Source organism: Chamaea fasciata, unplaced genomic scaffold, assembly GCF_029207755.1.
Source record: "Chamaea fasciata isolate MVZ Bird 193981 ecotype frontalis unplaced genomic scaffold, bChaFas1.0.hap1 SCAF_16, whole genome shotgun sequence".
NCBI classification, from domain to species: domain Eukaryota; kingdom Metazoa; phylum Chordata; class Aves; order Passeriformes; family Sylviidae; genus Chamaea; species Chamaea fasciata.
The window spans coordinates 14,363,446-14,373,779 of NW_027094101.1; the positions used below are offsets into that span (position 1 = coordinate 14,363,446).

Here is a 10,334-nt window from a genome sequence, read left to right on the forward strand (position 1 = left end):
AGTTTTCCACTAAAGCAAATATTAACACATCACACAGCAGCTGTGTAAAACTCCTTCAAAGCCAAGAAATTAGCAGAGTGCAAGAGAAGTAAATGATGGACAGTTCTGTGACATGAGTGCATGTAGAGTTAAACTGGATTATCACTTCTCCCTCTCTTTTGAAATATTAACACCCTGCACACCACAGTGGTGCATGGAACCAGCAGGAAAGGCAGTGCTCCATGGAGGAACTTCCCAGGGTATCAGCCAGCCTTTGAAACACTGTACTCCATCAAACAAGGATCTGGGAGCATTAACTGTCCAGGCTCAGAGTGTACAGCTCTTAAGGGTGCACTCCCTACAGCTCAGCTCTGAACACTTCCCACACCAGGCAGGGTCTGTCTCCTTTGAAGTCCCTTTCCAGAAAATGAAGAACCTCCAGATAAAGGCATTGAAGAAAATAATGGCAAGACCTCCTGGCAGTGTGCAGTGATTTCATACAACAGCTTCTGATTCTCCTTCTTCACATCTCTAGCTAAGCTGAAAAACATGTACCCTGCAGGCTGTGATGCCTCCAGCTCCTGCCACAGAAATAATGAGCCCTGCCCTTGGAAAACTAACAGCATTCATCATTAATCTGTTAGAATATCCATCCCCACCATTACAGCCTGCATATGTATTGCCAAACAGAGAGTATTTCAGTTTTCTGCTGAAGAGAAAATGCCAAGCTGCTCTCTCAGGCTGCCTGCAGTCCAGTCACAAATAAGAGTAGGAAGGAAATGCAAACTGCCAGGCCCATTCCCTCAAAATCACAGAATACTCGTGTCAGATGCAGACATTAGTAAGAACTGAGACTTTTTCCCCTTTTTTCCTTTGAGGCACTCAGTGAACACAAGTTTTTCCATGCTCTCCAGCGTGTACTTACCCTCAGTTCCACCTCTTTGCCAAGTAAGTCATACAAGACTGCTCCTTTGGAGGTGATTTCAGAAGCAAGCTGTCTAGCTGCCTTCAAGTCAGCAATCTGGGAACACAGCAACAGCACTGAATAGCAGGAGAATCCCAAACATCACAAAGAATATCCACGGTAATTCTCATTTTGATGTCAAAACTTGCACTGGAGGTCAAAACTGTGCCAGAGGTTGTGCACTAGAATCAGAGTGGACAGAGTCTTGGCTTTGAAACAGTCCAGGTGAGGCCCTGTCAGGTACAGGTTTCTGAGTGAAACCCCAAATATTTTAGGCCAAGGAAAAAAACCCCACAAATCTCCTCAGAACTGGGGCTCAACCAGTTGTTGGTTCATGTGCTGCCCAGGACAAAGGGAAACATCACCCTTTTCATAAGCAGAAGTAAAAACTTCATTTACCAAAAAGAATGGGACAAGCCTGCAATTTTGAGCATCTACCAAGTGTTTTTTTGTTATTTTTTTAGTGGTTTATGTTATTTTTGCTACTTACACAGAGGAAAACCACTTGTGGGTCTGCCATGTTCTCAAGAATCACAGGAACAGAGAACCACAGAATGGTTTGTGTGGGAAGAGATCCTAAAGCCCATCCAGTCCCACCCCTGCCATGGGCAGGGACATCTTCCACAGAAGTAGTAACAGCAATTCCTCTTATTTAGCAAAGTGCAGGGTTATTGTTTTATATTGGTTTTTTTTTCTTTATTAATATTTAGAGAAGGTGCTTTTAAAATATCTAGAGATACCTTTTATTTTACGGGCTTGAACAGCTTTGATGTCTCTTAGGGTCACAGGAAGATTTCTCTTTCAATGCAAATGGACTGAAAATCAACTTTCAGTCAGTATTTTGCAAGCTCCTCCAGTTGCAAAAGTTTTAGTAGGCAGAAAAGAATTTTTATTACAGCCAACTCCAATATTTCTATGGTGTCAACAGCATTTCAATACAAAGAGAACCAATTTTGTGCCACTGTTGCCTTGCTTCTGGTTGAGAATTCAGAGATTAAAACAAATCAGAGAACCGAACCCCAATCACTGAAAGTGTGACTTAAAACCCTGCCTACTGCCTTGCCATAACATTCCCCACTTAAATTTCAGCTAGAAAACAGACAAGTTTTTCCCCAAATTAACACAAGAGCACCAGTTTTGCTTACTTTTGAGCCCAGATCAAACTTGAACTTGGTGCTGTCCTCCTCGGGGAGCTGTGCACACTCCCCTCCCTGGGTGTTCATGGCACCGTAGAGCACCGAGGTGACTTTGAGCAGCTCCTTCACCGCGTACCCGTCGGCCTGGTACAGCCTCTTGGTGTTCAGCTTGATGTGAGCCTTGGTGGCCTTGGGCAACAAAGAAGGGATACAGCAGTCACAAAGAACAAAATCCTCACTTATCTGCACTCAAAGGTGTTTTGGGGGCACTGGGCTTTGCTTGAGTTTGAGCTTTCATGTTTCTCAGGTTCTGTGCTGCCCAGGGGTGCAGTTCTGAGCCTCGTATTCCCCCTCTTCACAGAGTAGGGAGACAAAACAAATCCTTTTCCTGCTGCACACCAAGGACAACTTTCAGGCCCAAAAGCACAAACAAGAGTGGGCTGAAGGGAGGAACAAGAAGGATGGGACGTCACAACCCGAAGCTGTAATTGGACAATTAAATCCCAATATGCAAATGGACCAAAACTTATTAAAAACATAAGACCTTGTGACCGGATGTGCATTTTGTCACCATTCCAAGTCTACCTTGGGTGTAGCCCTGGCCAGGCTCTTGTCCTGCCCAAGGTGTACCCTAAAGGCCTTTCAATAAATCCCTACTTTATTGTCTAGCTCTGTCCAGTCTCTGTGTCAGGTCAGTGTCCACGAGGCATCAGTACAGAGTAATTCCTCCTGTTTGGACACCCAGTTTGCCTCATCATAATACTGGTATTTCTAGAGGAAATTTTTCTGAAAGCTGTGCACTTTCTGCATGTCAGAACATTTACAGAAAACCCCACAAACTATCATTATTTCTTCGCTGAATAAAGATCAGAAAAAATCCTATGCATCACTTAAATTCAAATTAAGTTTAAGTGGAAAGTAAGTGCTGCCCAGGTCTTGTGATGATGCTGCAGAGAGGTAAAATTCACCCTTAATGAGTTGCAAGAATAAGATCAGTTATCCTAATTTAACTGTCTTCTCTTCCAGTGGCACCTTCCAAATGTTTTATTGTTTATCTCAAATTTTCCCTTGCTATGATATTAGTGATTTTATTCCCTTCCTTCCCATCTCTGAAAGGTACAGACAGAACAATATGGAAAAAAAAAATTAAGAATTCTAACATTTTCTTTTTGGGCTTCCAAATAATAAAGGGGGGAAATTACTATCTGTCACACAAAGAACACAAATGTTGTTCTTGAAATTCCTGGTAAGTTTACATTATAAATAAATAACCACAAGGAGAAAACCACAAATTTCACATTAAATTTTGAGGGAATCTTTGTGGTGGCATAACTAAACAAGGGAGCAAAAAGAGAAATATTGATCACCAGCTATGGATCCAAAAATGAAGCTTAAGAATGACACATGAAGCACAAAAGTGACTTAGCATATTTTCAATGTATTTTTAAGATATACTTCTGCTGAAATGTTTTTTCTTTGGGAATGCTGTAGCAGATAGAGCCCATTCATGAGTCACTGGTGGCATTACACAGCTTTGGTTTTACAGTGTTCCCGGAGGAGTTCAGATTCCCTCAGGCTCTGACAGTGCAGGACCTTCAAGAGACTCAGATATTACAATATTTAGTACAACACAATTATAAGCTCTGCATTGAGCTTCACTGAATAATGGACTGAAGGAAAAAATCCTGTGAAACTCAAGAGAGAAAGCACCATGCTTCAAACCATGGATTTGGCTCCAGCTTTTCCAAAGAAACAAAGCAAAGGGATGTTGGCTCATGTTTATTCAGGTATATTTTGTCAAGACTTTGTCACTTTAAAATCAGATTTTAATTTCCAGTAAATATTTTCCTCTTGCCTATCTCATCCCAAAATCTCAGCCCAGCAGAGGAAAATGACTCTTGGTATCTGTTTGCAGAGAGAGGATCCAGGGAATGGCTGGAGTTGTGTTAGGAGAGGGGCAGGTTAGATCTCAGGAAAAGGTCCTGTCCCCAGAGGGTGGTGGGGCACTGAACAGGCTCCCCAGGGAATGGGCACAGCCCTGAGACTGCCAGAGCTCCAGGTCCCAACTCAGGAGCTTCTGTGGCTCCTGAAAATTGAAGCCCAAACTTCCAGAACAGGCTCCTGATGTTGTGCACCCTGAGCCAGGGGAATACCAGACTCACAGCACAAAAAATACCTCACTGCTTTTGAAGTGCTGGTCTCAGAATGACCTCAAATTAGCCAAGACACAAAGTGAAAAGCCTGGTACATTCACCTCCCTTCCCTTGCAGTAGAAGCAATCTAAAAAATTAATTGCAGAAACAGCAAGTATTCCATTTTCGGAGAAGTGGTCATTAAATTGACAGACTCTGTTAAACATCCCCTATCCAAAGGGGACTGATACACTAAAATTACAAAGGATGTTGTTAGAGACAGGAGTTCCAATTTCAGCTCCATTCACCCTCAAGAGAGTAAAATCAATGTTTAGTAAGAGGAAAAAAAAAAGTTTTTTCATTCGAAGACTACTTAAAACCAGAAAAAATACACAGACAAGTATATATATTTTTCAGACTGGCACAATGGCACTGTGGAGACAAGAAGACAACTTCACACTTGGAAAGTCACCTCCATCACTTCATGTTTGAGACACTCACCTATTTGTTGTTTTATTTTGTAACATTTCTAATTTTATAGAACCATTAGAAAACACAGTTATTTATTCTAAAGATCAGGTAGCTAAAATGCAACCAAAAAAAATATAAATAGACAACAAGAACGGCAGCAACAGCCAGAAAATTTGTTTAACTTCACAATTTGCTTTATTAATATCATGAAGCCAAATTTGTCTGTGATGTCTAACTCTTGCAAAAGGTTTTGCCCCCTTGGATGGCTGAGTTTGTTTTCATTAACGAATTTCTAGGAGCTGAACTCATTGGAGGTTTTCTGCTGCACTCTACTTCAAACTGAGACCCAGGTGGGCTCGAACAGGAGCCAGGTATTGAGCCCCACTGATCAGGGTGGCTCTAGAGGGTGAACTGATTAAAAGTCCACCTAAGGCAACCTTGCAGGCACTTCAGAATTTTTGGGTCTGGGAAGGAGACATTTGGTAAAGTCTCAAACTGCCAGGAACACAGAGCAGTAGCTAATTTGTGTGGAAAATTAACACCTCCTCACTCCTTGTTCAGTAAAGCAGAGCAAAGTTCCAGTTCCATTCCCCGGTGATGGATCTGTGCTGACATTCTCTTCGGAGACAATTCTGTCTCCATCATATCTCCCATCTGCCCACGGATGCACAAAGCCATTAACTCCTGGGGAAGATAATTGTGGATTGCACGGACAGTGAATTATTAAGGAAATGTCTACAAGCTTCTCTCATCCTGGAAATGCTGAAAACCTACAATAATCCTCACATTAACTTGTAATATTAACTGAGACTAAGTACAGGATGATTAAAGTAATTTCCATTAATTTCATTTTCTGAATCATATCATGTAATTCTCCAAAACCCCTGGGACTTTTGACATGAAATCAGCTATTGAAAAGCATTACATTATTTCTGCTTTCAGACTTGTGCTTGGAGAGGAAAACCCTTCCAAACAAAGCAGACCTGCTCACTCCATCTCATGATGATCCAGGGCTCAAAAGTACACCCCAACATGCACAGGAATGTACCCTGCTCTGAACATGGCAAAATTAACAATTGAGAGAATTTACGGTGCACAGTATTCACAAACGATGAGGGAAATATTGTTAAAATGACATTTTAATAAGTTCTAAGATTTTTTTAAAAAGTATTGTAATTCACCTTTGGTATCAGCATAAAAACTTGCATCGCTTCCAGATTCACCTCCAGCCCCAGAAAGTTTTTTTCAGATGAGGTGTTAATTTAAGCAAGTGATAACATCAAAACAAAAGCTCACACTGCTTCAAAGTAACATGAATTCTATGAAGGAAAATGTTCTTTTACTCCAAAAGACTAAAAAATTTGATGGCCCAATCCAAACATGCTCATGCATAAAAAAAAAGATCTGAGAAAAGAACATGTGCCTTGATCTGTGCGAAATCTCATACAACATATACCAATATATTATTTTATATCATAATGAAAACTTCAGAAATTATGATTACTCAAGCACAGGAAAGAATCAGGCATTCAAAGCTAGCAATAACGATGGTGGGATCGCTCCTAAAACAATCTAAACGGTTTAAAAACATTTCCCATCTACAGCTGTGTTTTCCACTGTCACCTTTTATAAATAAGGAATGATAAGGATGAATATTGTTTTGTATCTCAATTTAGATCCCAGTATCATATTCAGATCCCAGTTCTGCAGAGATAAGTACAGAATGTCAGTAACAGCATGTCCTGGCCTCTTCAAATTTCCACCAGCACAAGACACAGGACCACAGAATCAGGGAATGGTTTGGGTTGGAAGGGACCTTAAAGCTCATCCAATTCCACCCCCTGCCTTGGGCAAGGACACCTTCCACTGTCCCAGGCTGCTCCAAGCCCTGTCCAGCCTGGCCTTGGACACTGCCAGGGATAAAGCAGCACCAGCATGCAACACAAACTCAGCCACCCCTTGCAGGGAAACTCGGTGGGGCTAAGAGAGAAAGCTCTAAAGCTGCCATGGAACCAGGATTTCAGATTTTCAGGATTCCAGCCCAAGCACAGCTCCTGGGCAGACTCACCATGAACTGAGCCACGGCTTTAATGAAGAAAACCCGGTCCTGCTCTGTGTCCACATCCCCAGGAATGTCACTGTGAGGTTCATACCTGTGCAAACAACAGCTGGAGATTACAACAACGTTCTGGCAACATTAAAGAGCCTGGCTCATCTGTGAGGCAAAAATCAAACACAAACAAGCATGGACAAGACTGGAAAATAAATGTGTAAATAAATTCCTGCTGCAGGCTGGGGCATCCAGAGCCTGGAATGCACACAGTGGGTTTGTACAAACCGCAAGAGTGTAAAACCTGACACGCTGCACAAGCTCATACCCCGACATCATTTCAAACATACTCCTTTCACAAGTGAAGGAAATGTATGGAAAAATAAACTGAAATCTGTGAAATGCTTAAAAAAACCATGAGTGAGATGCAGAAACTTCTAGAAGTGGCCACTATGCAGGAACCAGGGAAGAATAAAAGGAAATTCAGTGATTTGAACCCTCATTGTAACAGCAGCATTTTGAAGACTATTTAGGCAACTTAATCCAAGTAATTTTGAATGGTTGTGAGTATATCCCCATTTACTACAACTGCAAGAATATTCAGCAAATTTCTAATGACTTGGTAATCAAACTTAATGGATATTAATTATTAATCCAGGCCAAAACTAGCAATCAAGCAAACTGGTCAATGCTGGTTTCAATTATAATGTTCTACCTTACCATCTTAAAAAAACCCTTAATTTTACACTTAAGCAGGAGGGAGAAGATAATGTATAATTCAGATAGCACTTCATAATCCAGAAATATTCAACCAAAGTCTGTCAATGGGTTAAGTGAGTGTAAAACTGCCACTGGACAGTAGCGGATTAGAACCAAATCATTTTATTTCTTTTAAACATGCGGTGGATGCAGGACAGTGCCAGGCTGAGCCAACAGCTGTAGCAACAACACAAGAACTGGCTGGGCTTTGGTGAAGTTCCCACACCGGATCACCCCGTTTGGATAAAAGGTCAGACATGGGCAGGCTGTGGAATTTGAAGAATATGTGAGAGAGATAATGCTACTTTTGAATGAGTGTGCCCACAGTCAGGGTGCAACCTCTGCCCCTGGGTTTGCTACTCCAGGCTGTGTCATTAAGCTAAAACCTGCAAATGACCACATTTCTACCTGGTATTTAAAAGAGCAGAGCTCCAAGAATGACTAAGTATCACTGAGCTCCTTAATGTCACAGCACACTATCAGGTCCAAGCATGCTCCCCGCATCCCACCATCAGCCCAAAATTTGCTGGTCTCATCACCAACCTTTTCACCAGCCACTGCAGCACTTCTGAGACAAGCATGAAGTTTGGGGTGTGGAAATTCTCCATGGATATGATTCGAGGGTACCCCAGCGCCCTCATCATCTCAGTAAAATCTGAAAAATGAGCAAGAGCAGGAATTCCTTCTTATATATCCAATAAGGGCTTTGCCAAGATTGCCATCTCCCACAGAGTGCTGCTTAGTTACCATGAGATACGCCCAGTGCAAGGCACTGTTAAAAAATTAAACCCTAATAATTAACATAAATCCTATCATTTCAACAGAAAACACGCCAAAGTGAAAACAGGCATTTTTAACGAAATTCACGGAGCTGAAACAACGCAGACACAGCCTCTCCCTACAAACACAGCATTCAATTGTGTTCCCTACGGCGGGGGGAATCCCGCCCGTGCAGGGCTGTGCCAACCCCCGGCAGCGGGGACCCCTCCCAGGCAGGGACCGGCGGGCTCAGCCCCGGTCTTGTGTCCGCCCGCCGGCAGCGCCGTGTGCGGCCGAGCGGAGCAGCGGGGTCCCCCGGGAGGCCCAGCCGAGGGTGCCGCGTCCCGCCCGGCCCGGCCCCGCCGCCCCGGCCGCGCTCACTGCGGAGGTCGCGGAACGACATCGCCGGGACCCGCGGCCGCCGCGGCTCTGAGGCAACGGGCTACGGCGGCGCGGCGGGGCCAAACCCCGCGGGAAGCGAAGTGTGCGGCGGGCCGGACACTGACTCACGGCATCGCGGGATGGAAGAGCGCGCTGACGTCAGCGAGTCAACGTGTGACCGATCGCCGCCGCGGCAACCAGCTCACAGCACTGAGTGCCGTGTCCAGGCTTTCCTTAAACACCTCCCGCCACAGCCAATCCACCACACGCACGGGCAGCCCATTCTAATGTCACGTCACCCCTTCAGGGAAGAAATTCGTCCTAGTGTCCAACATAAACCTCGCCTGGCGCACTTACGACTGGGTCGTCTTGTCCTGTCCGTTGTCCCCTGGGAGCAGAGCCAGCCCCCACCTGGCTGCACCCTCCTGCCACGCAGCTGCCGAGAGTGAGAAGGTGTCGCCCACCCCACCTTCTTTTCTCCAGGATGAGCCCCCCAGGCTCCCTCAGCCCCTCCACACAGGACATGTGCTCCATACCCCTTCCCTGCACCTGCTCCAGCCCCTCGGTGTCCTTCCTGAACTGAGGGCCCCACAGCTGAACACGGCACTGGAGCTGTGTGGCCTCCCCACTGCACAGCACAGCACAGGGCCACAAGCACTGCCCCGCTCCTGCCGGTCACTCCCTGCGCCCCCGCCCTGGCTCTGCCAGTCAGGGCCGCCATTTTGTGGCCGAGCCTCTGGCTGTCGGCCACGCTGTCAGTGCTGTCCCATTTGCTTTGTGAAATTTTTATTTGTTCTTCATAAAACTTTTATAACTCATTCCCACTTGGGGTCTGAGTCGTTTATAACACCCGGGCTGAGCCAGGATGGGGTTTGTGACTTAGGAGGGAGGGCTGGGAGCCATCCCCGAGGGGTTCTGAGGAGCACCGGCCGTGTGTGCGGTGTGAGGGGAGCCCGGTCTGCACCCGGCCGGAGCGCACACGGACCCGCCGGCCACATCCCGGGGATCCATACGCCCTCCGTGTGCTCTGCAGAGCACGGTGAGGACTTCTCCCAGGGCAAGAGCCTGGCTTTTGTCCGGCAAAAATCAAACAAAAGAAGCCCTAATGAGACTAGAAGATAAATCTCCTACTGCAGACTGGGGTCTCTGGACCCTGGAATGCACACAGTGGGTTTGTGTACAAACTGCGAAACGCGTAAAGCCTGACCCACTTCACCAGCAGGAATTGCTGCTGGGGGGTCCTGAATACACCTCTTCAGCCACTCTGGATAAGGAACAAATTTACTTCGTTCAACAAGGCTGAGAAATACGTCTTTTCAGAAGAAGACGGAAAAAAGCTGCAAGAAAGTCATCTAAGGGCAGCCTATATATTGAGAAGTGTGTTTCCCTTTGTCACGAAGAAATCGTAAACACAAGATGCAAAATTCCTAACCCTGCTACAGTATGCATTATATATCTTCACAGATCCCTGTGGCCAGGTGTGCGTTTCTGTCCTGGATTTCACTTTATCTGTAAGCATCTGGGCAGGTCATGGCTTTGCTCATGCCAACATTCCAGCTCACAGTTTGTATCCTGTACATCACCCATGACTCAAAACTCTGAAAGTTTTTCAGAAAAAAGGTCGATTAACCTGTACAGGTACATTTTTATGGAAAAACTGAGAATCCTATCTCTAGAAATATTTTATTGATAACCACTACAAA

The 10,334-nt window shown here is 44.9% G+C and overlaps 1 protein-coding gene across 5 annotated transcripts in view; it reads right to left on the reverse strand.

The window, feature by feature from the left end:
• Window positions 1-9,041, reverse strand: part of CLUAP1 (clusterin associated protein 1) — a 56,688-nt gene extending 47,647 nt beyond the window's left edge. For 2 of the 5 annotated variants that reach the window (XM_066198068.1, XM_066198063.1), the window contains exons 1-5: window positions 8,632-8,713; window positions 8,035-8,146; window positions 6,751-6,835; window positions 2,089-2,268; window positions 905-1,000 (exon numbers count right to left, since the gene is read on the reverse strand). In XM_066198068.1, coding sequence (XP_066054165.1) covers window positions 905-1,000; window positions 2,089-2,268; window positions 6,751-6,835; window positions 8,035-8,146; window positions 8,632-8,653 — 495 coding nt within the window. In that variant the 5' untranslated portion in view covers window positions 8,654-8,713. Of the gene's footprint in view, window positions 1-904; window positions 1,001-2,088; window positions 2,269-6,750; window positions 6,836-8,034; window positions 8,147-8,631; window positions 8,714-8,756; window positions 8,834-8,930; window positions 8,951-8,988 lie in introns of those variants that run through there. The other 3 variants (XM_066198066.1, XM_066198067.1, XM_066198064.1) reach the window with 3 other exon arrangements.
• Between the last annotated feature and the right edge of the window lie 1,293 nt (window positions 9,042-10,334).